Below are 20,104 nucleotides of genomic sequence, written 5' to 3'. Positions count from 1 at the left end.
AAAACAGTCACGGAGTTGTTCTGAAGCCACTCCTTCGTTATTTTAGCTGTGTGCTTAGGATCATTGACTTTTTGGAAGGTGAAGCTTCTGCCCACTCTGAGGTCCTGAGCACTGCGGAGAAGGTTTCCTTCCAGAATATCCCTGTACTTGGCCGCATTCCTCTTTCCTTCGATTGGAACCGGTCGTCCTGTCCCTGCAGCTGAAAAACACCCCCACAGCATGATGCTGCCACCGCCATGCGTCACTGTTGGGACTGTAATGGACAGGTGATGGTTTTGTCCACACATACCGCATATATGAATATGTAATGCGTATAGTCGTGCTCAAAAATACTGAGGGAGAAAAAAAAAATAATAATACAAACTTGCATGGCCGTGTGAAACATACATGCAAATCAGTCGCCTTTTGGTGAAATTCGCCGTTTTGAACTCAAAATAGGCCATTTACAGAAATCGTATCGCTAGAGCTTCGGGTATGTTCGGGGAAGACTCAATATGCGTCATAAAAACCTCATTTTTAGCTAAACTATGGTTGAAAACTTGCTGGAAGTTGGGTGCATGTGATACACAACATGTAAAGAATGGAAATACGAATTCTAACTGACCCCCTAACCTCTTTATCATCTGATCTTTCAACCCAATAGTGCCAGACAATACATGAAAGCTGTGGTTTTTGTTCTTCTAAATGTGAACGAGTAGCGTGCCGTTGCCTTCGTGGTAACGACAATCTTCCCAACATGGCTGCCACGTACGTACTACGATAAGCGGGGCAGGCTTAGCTAGTGCGAATATCTATGTCCGGGAAGCCCAATGGAAGATGTGTGAGGTCATGTGACTTTTGGTCGTTTGATTGATGAATTAGGCTTCAACGTCACCGACGCTTAAATTGAATGACGCAAACAGCGCCCGATGCGATGTGTGTTGATGGTGATGTGTGGAATGTATCGAGCTGCCAGCGTTCGAGTCGTAAGAAACAGTTTTTGACGTCAGTGACGACGCCCAGAAAAAAAACTCATCGGATAGATACGATTTCCGAAAATGGCCTATTTTAAGAATTTCGCCGAAAGACGACTCATTTACATGTATGTTTCACACGGCCATGTAAGTTTGTATTTTCTTTCTCCCTTAGTAATAACGACGATTTTAAAACTGCATTTTGTGTTGACTTCAGTTGTCTGAGTCATATTTAAACTTGTTTGATGATGGGAAACATTGACGTGTGATAAACATGCAAAAAAAAACAAAAAGGGTGGGGCAAACCCTTTTTCACACCACTGCGGTTGTTACGCTGCCCCAGCACCTTTGACCGGTTTGGTCCAGAGTCAGAGACTGAGAACACACAGCACGGAGCCGCAAAGTAGAGAATGTCAACTTTATTCAACACTTTAGGAGTTGACAGTAACTTCTCGGCAGGAAGGGGAAATACACAGGTCAACATATAACACTACCCTCTCGCTAACCGTCCCCTTCCCCCCAAATTGGCTGCAATGCACATCACAAAAACCAGGGATTTCAAACTCATTTTTGTCACGGGCCACATCGCAGTAATGACTTTGTTTGGCGGGACGCTCTGACTGTCAGCTCATATCAATGAATGATCATATTTAATGACATTCAGTATACACAACAAATTGATGAATAAACCCTTTTCAACTCAGAAGCCAATAAAAACATTGTTTTTCAACCAGGACATTTCTTTTCAACAAAAAAAAAAATGCAATATCTCAACAATATTACACGAGAACACAATCGGAAATTTTGATTTGCTTTTGCAGGCCACATCAAATGTGGCGGGCCGGATCTCGCAGTTTGACACATGTGCATTAGACAAAGTGTTACGAGTGTAAATTCTCAACATGCATCCACAGGAGACCATTAAGAAGGTCCATAGAACACAATCATTGATCACCGCTTTGAGCACCAAAACACTTATGTGTCTTAACATGGTGGTGGTGAGCAAATCTTTTACCACAATCTCCACAGGCAAATGGTTTCTCACCCGTGTGTGTTCTTATGTGACCTTTTAAAGTTCCCTTTTTAGTGAAACTTTGACCGCAAACTGAGCAAGAAAACGGTTTCTCCCCAGTGTGTGTTCTTGTGTGACTTTCTAAGGTTCCCTTCTTAGAGAATCTTTGACCACAAACTGAACAGGAAAACGGTTTCTCCCCAGTGTGTGTTGTTGTGTGACTTTTTAAGTTTCCTTTCTGAGGGAATCTTTGGCCACAAAATGAACATGCAAATGGCTTATCCCCAGTGTGTGTTCTTGTGTGAATTTTTAAGGTTCCCTTCTCAGAGAATCTTTGACCACAAACTGAGCAGACAAATGGTTTCTCCCCAGTGTGTGTTCTTGTGTGAATTTTTAAGTTTCCCTTCTCAGAGAATCTTTGACCACAAACTGAGCACGAAAAAGGTTTCTCCCCAGTGTGTGTTCTCGAGTGTTTGTTTAGATTTCCCCTCTGAAAGAAGCTTTGCCCGCAAACTGAGCATAAAAATGGTTTCTCACCAGTGTGAGTTCTTGTGTGTACTATTAAGTGTCCCTTTACAGAGAACTGTTTGCCACAAACTGAGCAGGCAAATGGTTTCTCCCCAGTGTGTGTTCTTGTGTGATTTTGTAAGGTTCCCTTCTCAGAGAATCTTTGGCCACAAACTGAGCAGGCAAATGGTTTCTCACCAGTGTGTTTTCTTGTGTGACTTTTTAAGCTTCCCTTCTCAGAAAATCTTTGGCCACAAACTGAGCAGGCAAATGGTTTTTCACCAGTGTGTGTTCTGTTGTGAATGTTCAAGTTTCCCTTCTGAGAGAATCTTTGGCCACAAATTGAACAGGCAAAAGGTTTCTCACCAGTGTGCATTCGCATGTGTTGTTTCAAAGCACACTTATAAGCAAAGGTTTTGCCACACTGAGAACATTTCCAGTGTTTGTTGTCGGTGTGACCTTCAGACTGTTCCTCATCATCAGTTGCTGAAGAGTGTGATGTTGTGTCGTCACTATCTGACAGTGGAGCTAAGAGGCCGTCTGCTTGTGATCCTCCACAGTGGTCTCCATCACCTTCTGTTCTCATGTGTTGACTTGAGCTGCTGCTGCTGCTGCTGCTGCTTGTAGTCTCCGCCCATCTGCTCTCCTCACTTTGACCTTCTTTTTCCTCTTCACTCTTCAAAGGGAAACCAGTCAACGTAACCTTGACCGTTTCCTCCTGCTCTTCCTCTTTATTGTGAAGAAATTGGTCCTCATCCTCTTTGATGTGATGAACCTCTTCGTCCTCCTCTTCCTCTTTCATGCGAGTGGGCTCCGGCTGCTGCCGCTCAGAGCCAAGGTTTTTCCCTGACGTCTGCAAGACATGAGAAGACAAACCCGTGTCAAATCTTATTTGTTTAGGAATCGGTACTAAATTGCGTACAGACCATATTCAGTCAGTACTACTGCGTAACGATATGCGTAAAACCAAACAGTACTATGTTTCAATACCTAAGCGCGACCTCGTGACTGTGCAGGCAGCGGGGGTGAAAGAGTTGGCTCATTTCCATGGCGCACTTGAACGCAGCAATGCCACAAAAAGCGTGATGACTTCACTCAAGCCCGTTCACTCACTTTCACGACAAACCAGCATCAATCCACGAAGCCGGGGAGTCCGACATAGCGCAATCCGGATAGAACAGATTTGTAATCCATATGACGGGAGATCAGTAGCGACCTGAAACCACGGCGGGGGCAGAAGAGCGGAGCCTTCTGGTTGCAGCTTTGCTTGGAGTCGGGTAAAAGTTTGGCGCTTCCGGTCTTCAGCGCTGTGACGTAACGCTAGTCAAACAGCCTGTTCATTCGGCGGTGGGTGCTATTGTTCCATGCTGTTGTTCCCATCCTTGTATATTGTTGTCATATGATTGCGCGACTTCATGCTGGTTTATTGTGTGGCTTTCGGTTGCACAAATGGTGCAGGCAGTGGCGAGTTTTTGTTTTGTTTTTGGCTTTCCAAGTGAAAAAGCAACACTCGACGAGTGGACAGGCAAAGCCGATCGACAGGGGAAGAAGCGTGGTCGGCTGTGGGTGCCTAGCAAGCGTTCCAAACTGCGCTGATCACTTCGAACTGCCGTGTTTCGAGAAAGACTTAGCGGAAAGCATCGGATACAGAGGTAGAGGCTGAAACCCACGCAGTACTTTTCAGTACTGTCGTCTGTACTTTTGCCCATAGAACAAGCCAACAGACACGGCAAAGACATTCTGTGCGGCGTGTTATAACGCCACTCGAGCGAGGGGCGCACAATATATAGGAACGCTGCATCCTGTGTAAAAGCTTGTGCCGTGTCACTGATTATACTTCACAATGCTGTTTTTCAAAACTGACTAAGTATTTTTTTATTTTTTTATTAAACCGGATACAGCGAAGGTATTTTCAATGCCAACCTGGCTACAAACAGCGGAGTAAAACAAGCAAAACAGGAGCAAATACAAATTGTACAATATGATATCATAAGTGAAATATTACATAACATTAGAGCACATGGGGAATAAAAGGTCCATAAAAGGCATGTGAGCGGATGTTCTCTAAAGCTGGTGAACTTGCATGACGGAAAATGTAATTGCCTGAATGCCGAGATATTAGAAAAACGTTTTGAATGAATAAATAGATGTCGAAGGCTGCAGATGTGATTTATTGTTCTCAAATGTGCGGTGGAACTGTGTAAGGCTTCAGGCTTTTGCACAATCTATTTAGGTATCACATCTCAATGGAATAGAATAAATATCGTCTAATTTATTGATATGTACCTGTATATAATAAAACTCCCTACCTCTAAGACTGTCTACGACCAGTTTGGCACTGCAAATGAGAATCAGCTGTCAATTGCCTAACCTGGATAAAAGGTTAGGTTTTACAAGTATCAAAAACTTTTAAAATTAATTAATTAAGACGTGGAAAGCTTGAAATACCCGCATCACTTTTTTTTTTTTTTTAGATCCAGTAGGTGTCAGTAATGAGCGACATCAACCTCATTTGCTTCAGCTACCCTGAACTATTAAGTGCGATGGAAACACAAACCACATAGGCTCCAGGAACCTTTTGCTATGCGAAAACTCCTGTTACCAGGAACTCAAAGTTCCTGCGCTAGTTGCTGGAAAAGCCCCCATCTTGTACCTTTATTTTTACGCCATTCTCTTTTGCTCATTTGTTATAAACTTGGGACGGTGTTTTGCTATATTGGTCAAAGTTTCTACAATATGTTGAAAAGTGAATGTTAAACAGAATTTTGGGGAGATTTTTTTTCGGAACAAATTATTTATGACCACATACAAACACACAAAAGTAGCAAAAATTGGTACCCTTGCGTAGCGGTATCGAATCCCAGGTAACTGCGAATTGGTACCGAAATCACTTGACAAAGGTCTTGAAATCTCGCTTTAGGCGCTTATGAGGCCCGCCATTTTTAGGTCTTTTCACACTCGCGCGAGAGAGTGAATTTGCGAGCTGGTCATCGCCACGTACGTGTGCAACAGTCACATCGTACGTACTGCAATGCACAGTGATAAGTTTCTTTCCCCCCAGAGTGGCTGTGGGGAGTTTGACAAATCGTGTCAAAAAGGTCCCAAAGTCATTCGTTGTTTAAATATGCGTTCATCTTTACAATGTCGGTGTCTTAATGATTTCTGAATTTTGTATACATTCGTATGCCTGTATTGTTGGCTGGAGGAGCAGAGTTTGTGATGCAGTCGCAAGTCTCGAAGAGAAAGTGTGCATGGTATTGTAAGTTTGTTCTGCTGTGCGCTGAGGTCAGGAATCCCTGGCATGAGGCTGATTCGATACATTACGTATCCAGACACACATTCAAAAACACTATCTTTAAGGGTAGAACGTTTCGACATGATTCGGTTCAGTGCGGCAGCGATACGATTCGATTCAGTTCAGTACGGGACCGATTCGATTCCTTTTTTTTTTTTTTTTTTTAAACAATCACACTGCTTGCTTAGCGCCGACGGAATTTTGGAACTTTCCATCGTGATTACTAGCTTAGCTCAACTGGCAATTGATGCGTTAGCTTCGGGACATACCTGGCTGCGTTTATATATATTTGTTTGAGCTGGTCGCACAGTGACAGCACCAACGCTGTTAGGGCTCGAGAAGAAGCATTAGTTTGCTGAGGTATTGTCCACGGGTACTGTCGAAATGTACACACCTCTACCGTTGTCCGCACGCTTACACTACTTGTCGTTGTCGACGGCAAGCTTTTATAAAAAAAAAAAAAAAAAAAAAAAAAAAAAAGGTACGTGACTTGCATTAGTTTACAACTGCCGGGGAAATGGAATACATGAAACATTACAGAATCAGGATACAAAAACGTGACTATTTTGTTACGGTTAACAAAATAAAAATAAAAAGGTCATCAAATTACGGTTACATTTCTTAAAAACTGGGATAACAGGATTCAAATGTTCACGGGGGGAAAGCCGTCATTGATTTGAGCCTTTCGACAGTAGCCCGAAAGCGGCCATCAACTCAAATCAACCCGGCCCGGAAAAGGAGAGGACTCTGGCGGACGCTATTGCAAAATCAGAAAATAACCTTTCATCAGATCTAAAATCTGGACATTTGACAGTCAAGGTTTCGAATGATTTACAGCGACTTCTGGCCAAGAAGATTTGGGCCGATTTGTGGCATCAAATCTACAATCCTGATCCGATGGCGGCAAACCAGGGCTCCTTTTCTTCGTGTCCCACGACTTCAAACTGTTTGGGGAAAGAGACCTTTTAGATTCTGGGAAAATGACTAATTCAATGATACGTGATGTTGATGATGTTACAAACTAAAAAACATCTATTTTGCTGTGCCAGGAATCCGGTACGTGAATTGAGTAGAGGACCCCCAAAATCAAATGTTGCCATTGTTTTGCGCAAGATAATATTTCTTCTTTTCAGATCAGGTTGTTGGAAAATCCCTGCACCGCCTCGTTTCTGAATTTTTCAATTCATTTCAGATTTTCTGTGGTTCTGACAAACACGAAAACGTCCCTCGATTTCGGCGTCCAAAGTCACGTGTTCATAGGATTCTGTGACGATCGACAACTATGTGGTGGCGATTGACTAGTCTTCTTCTTGTTTTATAGTGACGTTTTAAGTCATTCTGATGCTTTGCAGTTTGATCACCATTTAAAAACAGCATTTTCAGTTTACTTGGGTGAATTTCGCTCCGTTTCCCCCAACAAATTCAAATAACGATCTTCTTTTAGGTTTGGCTTCTCAAACGCCTAAAATGTCAGGTTGTACAATGACTTCAAACTGTTTGGGGAAAGAGACCTTTTAGATTCTGGAAAAGAGACATTCCTTTTTGTTATCATCATTCGGTACATCATTTTTTAATTATGGTGAATGTGAGTGCGAATGGTTGTTTGTTTACATGTGCCCTGCAACTCTTTCTTTATATTAAATTGAGATGAAGGTTTATGTTATTAAAGTGAACCCAAACTGAAGTTGTTCAGTAGGGATGGGCGAGTACTGTTACCAGGTCTCGGGATAGGACCAATACCAGCCTTATTTCGAGGCAAAGAAGTAGTATTGACATAGATTTGTTGAATTCATGTTTTAAATCAGTGGCAGTGACAGTGAAATATGAATATTTCAGGGGGTAGGGTTTATTTTGAAATGCCACATCAGATTTGGCCCCTCCTTGAGCTGTTGACCCTTATCGTGGTGGAGGGGTTTGTGTGTGCCAATGATCCTAGGAGCCAAGTTGTCTGGGGCTTTATGCAAACAGGTCCTCGGTGAGGGACCAGACAAAGGACAGCTCGAAAAACCCCTATGATGACAAGCAATTCAGGAAGACGTTTTCCCTTGGCCGGACCTGGGTCACCTCCGGAGCCACGCCTGGAGGTGGGGCTCGAAGGCAGAGCCCGAAAGGGCGACGGGGGTCCCCCCTTCCCATGGGCTCACCACCCGCGGGTGAGGGGCTCATCGGGTTCGGGTGCAGTGTGAGCCGGGCGGTGGCCGAAGGCGGGGACCTCGGCGATCCCATCCCCGGCTACAGAAACTGGCTCTGAGGACGTGGAATGTCACCGAGCTGGTGTCCGACGTCGAGAAGTTCGGACTAGATATAGTCGGGCTCGCCTCCACGCACGGCTTGAGCTCCGGTACCAGTCCTCTCGAGAGGGGTTGGACTCTCTTCCGCTGTGGAGTAGCCAACGGGTGAGAGGCGCCGAGCGGGTGCGGGTATACCGATTGCTCCCCGGCCGGGCGCCTGCACGTTGGGGTTCACCTCTTCGGACGAGAGGGGAGCCTCCCTCTGCCTTCGGGTGGCTGTTGTTTGTGCCTATGCACCAAACAGCAGTTTAGTCCTCTTTCGTTGGAGACCTGGGGTGGTGTTGCGATAACTCACAGATTATTATTATTTGTTTTTTAATCCGTGGTAGCGATAGTGAAATATACCGATTTCAGGGGACTTTTATTTTGAAATGCCAAATCCGATTTGGATGGGACCTCTTGTGTTGGAGACCTGGGGAGGTGTCGTGTCCCCCAGAACTGGACCGCTGTTGCGATATCTCATGAAAAAGATTTAACAGATTTTTTCAAATCAGAGGTAATGACATCAAAATATGCAGTTTTCAGAGATTTTTATTTGGAAATACAATATCTGATCTTCATCAAACCTCTTTTCGTGGAGTCCTCGGTGGTCTGTCACACAGATCTGGACTTGTGTTGCGATACCAATGGGGTTACGTTGGGGTGGCTTTGGCTCAGTAGGTAGAGCAGGTTCGAATCCTTGCTACGGCTGCCCGCGTGTCGAAGTGTCCTTGGGCAAGACGCTGAACCCGAATTTGCTCCCAGCGGGCCCGGCAGCAGTCGCCCATTGGTTTACGAATGTGAGGCTTTGGCAAGCGCTTTGGCCACTGTGATGACGGAGATAAAGCGCTATATAAAGTGCAGTCCATTGACCATTTCTTTGACCTAAGATCTCAAATAAAGTACATTTTTTTAATGTACCTCAAGATTCAAATGAACTTTGCCGGTTGCATTCCTTAACCGAAGAGCACTGACGTCCGTATTATTGGGTGGCTTTTCTTTGGAGGGCGGCTTTCGCCGCGAGTTGGCGACCTATTGCCGTCATGCCCAGTATGAACAAAATTCGGGGCGGCTGCCTTGACCGCAGTTACTCACAAGGGCGGCTGATACCAGCCACCGATACATTGGGTCACACGTTTCCCAATTATTTACATGGATTTCAGGGCACAAAATTTGGGCAACTTTTCGACATAAAAAGTGGCATAAAATCCTTAACCCTTTTCCAATACTTAACAAACAAGGGCTCAGTTTCTTTGTATGAAAACCATCTATTTTGAACATTTGTATTCACTACATAGTACACATTAGTGGATGTTAATAGGATATGAACGTCACACGGTGCCCGTTAAAAACACACACGAATATTCGTCAAATGAAAATGTATTTCCTCAACAAGTGAGAGAGAAGTGAACCAACCTGCTGTGCGTAACTCAACTCGAGGCTGCATCTTGCAAACGGCGTCCAGTCGTTGAACTTGTGGCTCGTTCTCATCTTTTGGTACCCAAAATTCATCCTCGCACTGCGGCGTCCTTCTTCCACACAATTTCACACGACCAACACGAGACTTGATCTCTGCTTGGTGATCACAAGCGCCATCTCTTTGTGAGCGGTGAGCAAGCTAAGCTAAGCTAAGCTAAACTAGGCCGAGAAGCTTCAACGTGCACCGAGAGTAACTTTTAAACCGGACACGATGATTCGATCAATTATGTTTTCGTTCAGCGAAGTGGTGATGAACGTGATTCGACGAGAATTCGGCACGTTCGCTACTAATTCGGGAAGATTTAGCGAAGTGCATCGAAGCGAGTGGAGCGGCCGGTTACGTAAAAAAGAAACAAGAAAAAACATGTGGCCGGAAGGAACGTAACTGCAGCGGAAACCGTAAGCGCAATTAATTTTACAAAATAAAATTCACGTTAGAACACGTGAATCGACGTAACACAAAAAGAAAAAGCAAACGTGAATATGCATAAAACACAAATCAACTGACCAAGAAAAAAAAACACGTTTAATCGTGTATGTTTGTGCAATACTTCTCCAACCCAAAATACTTGAATAATCGACTCAAATGCATGCATCGTCAGAATCAGAATCATCTTTATTTTGCCAAGTATGTCCAAAAACATGTTGGTTGTTGGAGCCGCTCTAGTATGACAACAGACCGTCAATTGACAGAGAACACTTTGGAGACAGAAAGACATTGACAAAAAACAAAAAACAGTCACTGAGCAATAAGGAGTTAATAGTCATCCGGTAATGCCGGTACATTATTATTATTTTTTTTTTGACAATTGTCCAAAAGATGCAGACTCCTCTCGCACTTCGAGCAGTTCGAATGACTAATATTGCAATAGTTCGGTGCAATGACCATTGCGCAAAGGCCGCAGAGACTTCAAGGAGTGGATGCGGTTTAAAGTGACGAGTCGTGCGATCATCTGGGACAATGTCGATTGTGCAAATGTTGCAGATACTACTCAGTCGATTGTGCAAATGGTGCAGATACTCCTCAGTCAGTGTGCAAATGGAGCAGATGCTACTCTGGCATGAGTGGTATACACGAGTAATACACAATTGGCCCCACAGAAATGTGACAATGAACTCAAGTCAAAAAATTGCCAGCATGTTGCAATGGAATTGCAGGTCAGGTGTTTAAGACGTTGATCGCAAGACGGAAGAAACTGTTGGAATGTCTGCACCTCAGCGAACCCGACTGTCAAACTCCTGAAGTTTGCAGATGACACCACTGTCATCGGCCTCATCGAGGACGGTGACGAGTCTGCATATCGACAGGAAGCGGAGCGGCCGGAGCTGCGGTGCGGCCGACACGACCTGGAGCTGAACACGCTCGAGACGGTAGAGATGATCGTGGACTTCAGGAGGCATCCTTCGCCACAGCTGCCCCTCACGTTGTCCAGCTGCCTTGTGTCAACCGTCGAGACTTTCGAGTTCCTGGGAATCACAGTCTCTCAGGACCTGAAGTGGGCGACCGTCATCAAAAGGCCCAGCAGAGGATGTACTTCCTGCGGCTTCTGAGAAAGCACGGCCTGCCACCGGAGCTGCTGAGACGGTTCTACACAGCGGTCATCGAATCGGTCCTGTGTTCTTCCGTCACAGTCTGGTTTGGTGCTGCTACAAAAAAGGACAAACTCCGACTGCGACGGACAATCAAAACTGCTGAAGGATTGTCGGTACCCCCCTACCCACCATTGAGGACTTGCACGCTGCCAGAACTAAGACAAGGGCGTGCAAAATCCTCTCGGACCGTCTGCACCCCGGTCACCGGCTCTTCCAACTCCTTCCCTCAGGTAGGCGCTACCGATCAGCGCAAACTAGAACTAGTAGACATTCCAACAGCTTCTTCCCTCTTGCGATCAACTTCTTAAACACCTAACCTATAATTCCATGACAACAAGCTGGCAATTTTTTGACTTGAGTTCGTTGTCACATTTCTGTGGGGCCAATTATGTATGACTCGTGCACTCACTGCAGTTGTCTCGCCATGCTGCACTATTTGCATATTCTGGCCACTCATGCCAGAGTAGCATCTGCTCCATTTGCACACCGACTGAGGAGTATCTGCAACATTTGCACAATCGACACTGTCCCAGATGATCGCACGACTCGTCACTTTAAACCGCATCCACTCCTTGAAGTCTCGGCGCCCTTTGCACAATGGTCATTGCACCGGACTATTGCAATATTAGTCATTCGAACTGCTCTAAGTGCTCGAGGACTCTGCATCTTTTTGCACAATTGTTTTTTGTCAATGTCTTTATGTCTCCAAAGTGTTCTCTGTCAATTGACTGTCTGTTGTCGTACAAGAGCGGCTCCAACTACCGGAGACAAATTCCTTGTGTGTTTTGGACATACTTGGCAAATAAAGATGATTCTGATTCTGATTCTAGTTTGCATTGATCGGTAGCGCCTACCTGAGGGAAGGAGTTTGCACGCCCTTGTCGTAGTTCTGGCAGCATGCAAGTCCTCAATGGTGGGTAGGGGAGTACCGACAATCCTTTCAGCAGTTTTGATTGTGCGTTGCAGTCGGAGTTTGTCCTTTTTTGTAGCAGCGCCAAACCAGACTGTGACAGAAGAAGACTGTTGCAAAAATACTTTAAGCAATGCATGCGGTTTGTCCAATGCTTTCGTTTGCTTTCTTATATATATATATATATATATATATATATATGATTCTTTGGCAAGATAGAAATTGTTGGCCTTAATTCTAAGCGGTACGTGTGGAGAAAGCCAGGCACTGCTCATCACCTGTCCAATACAGTCCACAACAGTGAAGCATGGCGGTGGCAGGATCATGCTGTGGGGGTGTTTTTCAGCTCCAGGGACAGGACTGCTTGAAAAGATGAATATGTCCAAGTCCAGGGATATCCTGGATGAAAACCTTCTCCAGAGTGCTCAGGACCTCAGACTTAAGGTCTGGTGATTGACTTGGCCAGTCTCAGACCTTCCGCTTTTCCCCACCGATGAAGTCCTTTGTTGTGTTGGCAGTGTGTTGTTGTTGTTTTTTTGTTTTTTTAAACGTCATTATCTTGTTGCATGGTGAAGCTTCTCCCAATTAGTTTGGATCCATTTTTTTGTAAACTGCCAAACTATATGGTTTTGTAGACGTCAGAATTCATTCTGGCGCTACTATCCTGAGTTTTATCAATAAAGACAAGTGAGTATCAATAAAGACGGTGGCTTCAGTTCCCACTCAGTGACGGTGCGAATGTGACTGTGAATGGTCGTCCGTGTCTATATGTGCCCTTGCGACTGACTAGCGACCAGTTCAGGGTGTAGTCCGCTTTCACCCGTAGTCAGGGTTACCCTAACCAGGATAAGTGGTGTTGAAAATGGATGGATGGCTTATTTAATCATGTCTGAAGTTCAAATACTTTTGCTCACTTGAAACGTGGGTGGATTCAAACAAAAGGTGCTCTGTCCTGAGTTGTTCAACACATCTGTTTGTAAATACCATAAAATGAAAGCTTGAATTCTCTACTTTTTTTCATGTTCATCTTTTGATCTGAAACCCAAATGTCTTCAGTATGCAACAAGAACAAAGGAATTGACCTTGCCATTCGAGTATTTTGGGAGGGGACTGTATATGCCCTGTAATTGGCTGGCGAGCAGTTCAGGGTGTACCCCGACTCTCACCCATAGTCAGCTGGGATAGGCTCCAGCATACCCGCGACCCTGGTGAGGAGAAGCATCACGGAAAATGGATGGATGGGCTTCTTGACCACTGCTATTCTCACCAGCACACTCGTCTCTCTTCACCAAATTCTTATGAGAGAATTTTTGACCACAAACTGAGCAGGAAAACGATTTCTCTTCGGTGTGGGTTCTTGTGTGTATTTTTAAATTTCCCTTTACAGAAAATCTTTGACCACAATCTGAGCAGGAAAAAGGTTTCTCTCCAGCGTGTGCACTTGTGTGTCTTTTTAAGTGTCCCTTTACAGAGAAGCTTGGACCTAAAACTGAGGAGGAAAGAGGGTTCTCTCCAGTGTGTGTTTTTGTGCATATTTTTAAGTTTCCCTGTTCAGAGACTACTTTGCCACAAATTGAACAGGCAAATGGCTTCTTTCCAGTGTGTATTCTCATGTGTCGTTTCAAATTGCTCTTATAAACACAAGTTCTCCCACACTGAGAACATTTCCATCCTTTGTTGTCATTGCAATATGTCATATCATCTTCAGACTGTTTTTCATCATCATCATAGTCAGAAGAGTGTGCTGTTGTGTCATCACTATCTGATAGTGGAGGTAAGAGGCCATCTGCTTGTGATCCTCCACAGTGGTCTCCATCACCTTCTGTTGTCATGTGTTGACTTGAACTGCTGCTGCGAAGAGGCTGCGCTCCTCTCCTCTCCTCACGTTGACCTTCATAAACAATCTTCAAAGGGACATCAGTCGATGGAAACTTTGCGATATCTTCCTCTTCTTCCTGTTTGATGTGGGGGCACTCCTCTTTTTTAATCGAAATGGGCTCCAATTCCTCTTCCTCTTTGATTTGGGGGACCTCCTCTTCTCCCACTTCCTCTTTAATGTGAGGGGGCTCTGGGTCCTTCCGCTCAGGGCGAAGATCTTCAGCGATGTCTGCATGACACAAGAAGACAAACGCACATGGTTTGTTAAGTCTTTTCTCATGTTACTTTAATTTTGTGTATTAGGGTTTTGATTTATATTGAAGGTTAATGTGAAAGCCTGATGAGTTTGATATATTGGAAATATTAAAATTAAGCAAGTCAACAACAACAATAAAATGTGACAAAGTGTTAAGTAATAATGTGGATAAAAACAAGTATCAATAATGGTAATAGTGGACCCCTGCATACTCATGGTTTGGAATTTTTGTTGTTGTTTTTTTGTTTTTTAAACGTGTGACAGTGGCCTCTTGTAAACATAATTTCGGCAGTCGTGGCCAAGAGGTTGAGCTTGTCCACGACTGTAATAAGTCAAATGCAGAGGCACAATTGCACATATGTTCACAATAAATAAAGATGATTCTGATTCTGAGAATGGATTTTTCGTGAATGTATTCCTTTCCGACTTTAATTCAGGCCACCGCCAATTCCACAGATTCTTGATCCCATTATCCTTATCAAGCTTTTTTACGTCAGTCTCGCCGTCCTCCCTCTGAACTATGTCCCTCCATGACACCGACATACTGCAAACTTATTAATGTCAAAACTTGATGAGGCTGAAACTTGAAATTGAGGGTGTTGTGTATAATGTGTATCATGTATAATGACCTAGAGGACCTAGAGGTGAAAGAGAAATTCTGGAAGGAGCTCGACAAAGTAGTTCTGAGCATCCCAGACAGAGAGTCGTGATTGGTGCAGATTGTAATGGACATGTTGGTGAAGGAAATAGGGGTGATGAAGAAGTGATGGGTAAGTACAGCATCCAGGAAAGGAACTTGGAGGGACAGATGGTGGTAGACTTTGCAACAAGGATGCAAATGGCTATAGTGAACACCTTTTTCCAGAAGAGGCACGAACATAGGGTGACCTACAAGAGCGGAGGTAGAAGCACGCAGGTGGATTACATCTTGTGCAGACGATGTCATCTGAAGGAGGTTACCGACCGCAAGGTAGTGGTAGGGGGGAGAGTGGCTAGAGAGCATAGGATGGTGGTGTGTAATATGACTCTGGTGGTGGGGAGGAAAATTAGAAAGACAAAGGCAGAGAAGAGAACCATGTGGTGGAAGCTGAGACAGGACGAGTGTCGTGCAGCTTTTCGGGAAGAGGTGAGACAGGCTTTTGGTGGACGGGAGGAGCTTCCAGAAGACTGGACCGCTGCAGCCAAGGTGATCAGAGAGGCAGGCAGGAGAGTACTTGGTGTATCTTCTGGCAGGAAAGGAGAGAAGGCGACTTGGTGGTGGAACCTCACAACCTAACCTAACCCTAACCCTGGTGGACCAGGAAGTGGCAATGATTAGTAAGGGAGTTAGAAAGTTAGAAAGGCATTAAAGAGAATGAAAAATGGAAAGGCAGTTGGTCCTGATGAAATTCCGGTGGAGGTATGGAAGCATCTAGGAGAGGGGGCTGTGGAGTTTTTGACCAGCTTGTTCAATTGAATTCTAGCGTGTGAGAAGATGCCTGAGGAATGGAGGAAAAGTGTGTTGGTGCCCATTTTTAAGAACAAGGGTGATGTGCAGAGCTGTGGGAACTAGAGCGGAATAAAGTGGATGAACCACACAATGAAGTTATGGGAAAGAGTCGTGGAGGCTAGACTCAGGACAGAAGTGAGTATTTGCGAGCAACAGTATGGTTTCATGCCTAGAAAGAGTACCACAGATGCATTATTTGCCTTGAGGATGTTGATGGACAAGTACAGAGAAGGTCAGAAGGAGCTACATTGTCTTTGTAGATCTAGAGAAAGCCTATGACCGAGTACCCAGAGAGGAACTGTGGTACTGCATGCGGAAGTCCGGAGTGGCAGAGAAGTATGTTAGAATAATACAGGACATGTACGAGGGCAGCAGAACAGCGGTGAGGTGTGCTGTAGGTGTGACAGAGGAATTTAAGGTGGAGGTGGGACTGCATCAGGGATCAGCCCTGAGCCCCTTCCTGTTTGCAGTGGTTATGGATAGGCTGACAGATGAGGTTAGACTGGAATCCCCGTGGACCGTGATGTTTGCAGATGACATTGTGACCTGCAGTGAAAGCATGGAGCAGGTGGAGGAACAGTTAGAAAGATGGAGGCATGCACTGGAAAGGAGAGGAATGAAGATTAGCCAAAATACAAGATCATATATGTGCATGAATGAGAGGGGTGGTGGGGGAAGAGATAGCAAGGGCGGAGGACTTTAGATACTTGGTCAACCGTCCAGAGCAATGGTGAGCGTGGTCAGGAAGTAAAGAAACGGGTGGAGGAAGGTGTCAGGTGTATTATGTGACAGAAGAGTCTCTGCTAGGATGAAGGGCAAAGTTTATAAAACATGCATGAATTGGAGACTCTAAATTGCCCGTAGGTGTGAATGTGAGTGTGAATGGTTGTTTGTTTATATTTGCCCTGCGATTGGTTGGCAACCCGTTCAGGGTGTACCCCGCCCCCTGCTCGATGATAGCTGGGATGGGCTCCAGCACGCGCGCGACCCTTTTGAGGAGAAGCGGCTCAGAAAATGGATGGATAGGATATATACCACATACTACTTCTATTATTTTTATGCAACCTTCACATGTATTATTGTTCCATAGCTCTTCGTCAGTACAGTACTTACAGTACGTGTGTTACGGCCATCTTATGACTACTAGCTGCATGTACCCATTCAGTTTGAGTGCAACTGGACAAAGGTCATTGTTTCCTTTACTTTTCTTCTCTGACTCTCTCACTTCCATATAACAAAGGCATTTTTTACTTGCTCTTCAGTCAGGGGTAACAACTCGTGGTGACCTACACCTTTTCCTCTCTTTGCAAAGATTTGTATTTTTTCCTTGTAATAAAAACCCACAAAGACAAGATTGTTTCCATACATATTCTGTTAGAAAAAGATTTGCCAAAACAGTTGGCGTCAGCAGTGGGATTCTAGGATTGATCGCCGATCCAGATGGACCCCGGGAGGGATTGATCATCCAGAACCAACACACGAGTTCTGCCTCCACCCAAAGAAATAGGATGGAGGGGAGGGAACTTGTCGCCAATCACCTCAGGATCCAAACGAACCTCTTGTCCTCCAAACAAAGAATTACGGTCAAGAAAATTTGAATTCCTTCAAACTGGACAATTTGATATGGTGTACTGTATTTGAAACAATCTTGTCTTTGTATTAAGTGGTATTGGTAAATTGCTCGCCCCACTTTCCATTGGTAAGGTTCGAGTCCGACGTTTAGGAGGTTAGACTCCCCAGCTTCGAGTCCGACGATCATGTTTACCACGGTGTTACATCATCTTTTCTTTCAACAACATTCAATAAACGTTTGGGAACTGAGGACACTCATTGTTGCAGCTTTGTCGGTGGAATTATTTCCCATTCTTGCTTGATGTACAGCCACGCTGTTGTAAGACGTGCAGAATGTGGTTTGGCATTGTCTTGCTGAAATAAGCAGGGGCGTCCATGAAAAAGATGTGGCTTGGATGGCAGCATATGTGTCTCCAAAACCTGTATGTACCTTTCAGCATGAATGGTGTCTTCACAGATGTGTAAGTTACCCATGCCATTGGCACTAACACAGCCCCATACCATCACAGATGCTGGTTTTTGAACTTTGCGTCCATAACAGTCTGGATGGTTCTTTTTCTCTTTGGCGCAGAGGACACGACGTCCACAATTTCCGAAAACAACTTGAAATGCGGACTCGTCGGACCACAGAACACTTTTCCACTTTGCGTCAGTCCATCTCAGATGAGCTCGGGCGCAGAGAAGCCGGTGGCGTTTCTGGGTGGTGTTGATAAATGGCTTTTGCTTTGCATAGTAGAGTTTTAAGTTGCACTAACGGCTGTAGCGCCGAACTGTATTTACTGACATTGGTTTTCTGAAGTGGTCCTGAGGTTCCTGTGGTGACATCCTTTACACATTGATGTCGGTTTTTGACGCTGTCCTTAAACTGTTCGACTATTTCCTCCCGCACTTGTTTGCAAAGAGGTGAACCTCGCCCCATCTTGGCTTGTGAATGACTGAGCAATTCAGGGAAGCTCCTTTTCTACCCAATCATGGCACCCACCTGTTCCCAATGAGCCTTGTTCACCTGTGGGACCTGCTTAATGGATAAATCAAAGGACTGGACGAGACCGGGGGGGAACATTCCGTCACTTCTGCTATGACCGGGAAGAATTACAGAAGGACAAAGAACAGCAGTGTAGACGCTCATCAGGTAAGTCCCATTAGTCTTTGCCAATCACCCTATGATGAAATGCTAATAATTTTAGCAAGGTTATCTCCACTGCATCCTAATTATTCATGAATATTAATGCATATTTAACTAACGTGGAGCAATCTATCGAAAGAAACTACACAAAACACCTGCTCTAGTGAATGACTCCGCCAAAGCTAGCGTGAGCGGACATCCTCCGCCGCTTTCACGTTTCGGCAACATCTTTGCTCATCGGATAAGCCGGTGTCATACTTGTTGGACTGTGTCATTTAGTTAGTGCTCACCGGACGGACTCCCTTTTTTACTCCCACGTCAGTAACCATTTGGGTCGCTACGTTTTACTTCCTAAGTGATGTTACTCTTACTTGAGTAAATATTTTGACTCTACCCTCTTCCGGTTGAAGACCTTCAGCAAGGTTGTGTGAGGACAGCAACAGTGTGCCCGTTTTGTTTCCCCCCCTCTGTTTAAGTTGCTGAAGCAGTTCTTGAATGACGTGTCCAACGCATACTCATCACCATGCGTCATTCCCATTTTAAAAGACTCATTGCTCTATGAGCTCCAAGTCCGCATCCGGTCCCGAGTCCACATACCCTAATCATGAGGGGGACACCATCTGATCCGTGTCGTACACATTGCTGAAGGGTTTCGTTGTTATATTCAATACCATATCATACGGTGGCTGTAATTGAACACGTGAATATTGTTGAAAAGGGAAAGCACGAGTGAACCAACCTGCTCCGTGTTGCACAACAACTCGAGGCTCCATCTCGCTAACAGCATCCGGCACTTCGCGTCGAAGCTGGTCGTTGTCGTCTTCTGCCCCACAAAGCTCTGCCAAGCGCTCCGCCGTCTTTCTTGTACACATTCTTGTCCGCGCGCTTAGCGATGTGTTGGGGATCGCAAACGCGTCTCTTTGATGGCGGCTAGCAAGATAAGCTAAGCTAAGCTAAGCTAAGCTAAGCTAGGCTAGGCCGAGAAACACGACGATGATTCATTCTCGTTCCGTCGATCAGGAACTTTCTTTTCCTGTCCGAGCGACATGGCCCGAAAGTACTTGGAGGAGAGCTCGTTCGAATGATAAAAATGCTTTGGAAAGGTGCCTCGGTTCTTAGCAAATGTTTCTCCTGACCAACCTTTACGAAGGGAAGAGATGTTTTTTTTAACCCACAACCCTTTCACGTCAGAAATATTTAAAGCAACAGACCCTATGGAGAAAAAGCCATACGACAATCACAATATTATGATTATATACTGCGGCAAACTCATCTAACAAGGAATTTGGGCTGTAGTTTACGTGTGGACATAAAGACTTTCACTTGTACAAGCAGAGATAAAGTTCGAGCTATGCTGGTAGACGCTCTTTCAAATTGTTTGAAGGCGAACTTGCCCAACAAATGAAATGGTAATATGTGCAATTGGTATTGGTATCATGTATATATATATATTTAAAACAATCTCAATAATAATAATAAATACATAAGAAATATAATCATAAACATGATATATAATGATCGAATAAGAAATCATTTAAATATAAACTAGTTGTTAAATATAATATATCAATAAGCTTTGAATAAATACACTGTATAATGTATATCCCGTGTGTGTGTTCCTCACTCAGCTCACCCACCACGGACACAGCCAGTCCTCTCATGAGACTTTAGCCTTCTGTAAAATCCCTTTCTTTTAAGATGAACCCATCGAGATGTGTCAGCCTTTAGACCCGCAGCTCGATCATTTGGGCCGACGGACTTCAG

The 20,104-nt window shown here is 44.6% G+C and overlaps 1 protein-coding gene across 4 annotated transcripts; it reads right to left on the bottom strand.

Moving 5' to 3' along the window:
• Positions 1–1,390: 1,390 nt before the first annotated feature.
• On the bottom strand, positions 1,391–19,517 carry LOC133398193 (gastrula zinc finger protein XlCGF57.1-like). Of its 4 annotated transcripts, XM_061669793.1 has the most exons (4): positions 19,080–19,517; positions 11,964–14,126; positions 9,454–9,609; positions 1,391–3,325 (listed from the first exon to the last, which is right to left on the bottom strand). In XM_061669793.1, exons 3-4 carry the CDS (start codon positions 9,547–9,549, stop codon positions 1,898–1,900), a joined length of 1,524 nt encoding a protein of 507 aa, XP_061525777.1. In that variant the 5' UTR covers positions 9,550–9,609; positions 11,964–14,126; positions 19,080–19,517; the 3' UTR covers positions 1,391–1,897. The 4 variants fall into 4 exon arrangements, 3 of the variants coding, with proteins under 3 accessions (XP_061525777.1, XP_061525776.1, XP_061525778.1); XM_061669792.1 differs by lacking the exon at positions 9,454–9,609; XR_009767766.1 differs by lacking the exons at positions 11,964–14,126; positions 19,080–19,517 and adding an exon at positions 8,625–8,864 and having other exon boundaries at positions 3,236–3,325; positions 9,454–9,545.
• Positions 19,518–20,104: the final 587 nt, after the last annotated feature.

Source organism: Phycodurus eques, unplaced genomic scaffold (genome assembly GCF_024500275.1).
Source record: "Phycodurus eques isolate BA_2022a unplaced genomic scaffold, UOR_Pequ_1.1 contig_25, whole genome shotgun sequence".
Lineage (NCBI taxonomy): Eukaryota > Metazoa > Chordata > Actinopteri > Syngnathiformes > Syngnathidae > Phycodurus > Phycodurus eques.
Note: the sequence above shows the minus strand (reverse complement) of the source record. Positions and strands in the feature narration are given on the sequence as shown.

Coding starts and splice junctions, on each gene's coding strand:
- LOC133398193 (XM_061669792.1), bottom strand. CDS start 12,158: ATGCATTGCTTAAAGTATTTTTGCAACAGTCTTCTTCTGTCACAGTCT. Junction 3,326..11,963: donor GTGCAAACTCCTTCCCTCAG/GTAGGCGCTACC, acceptor CATGTCTTGCAG/ACGTCAGGGAAAAACCTTGG.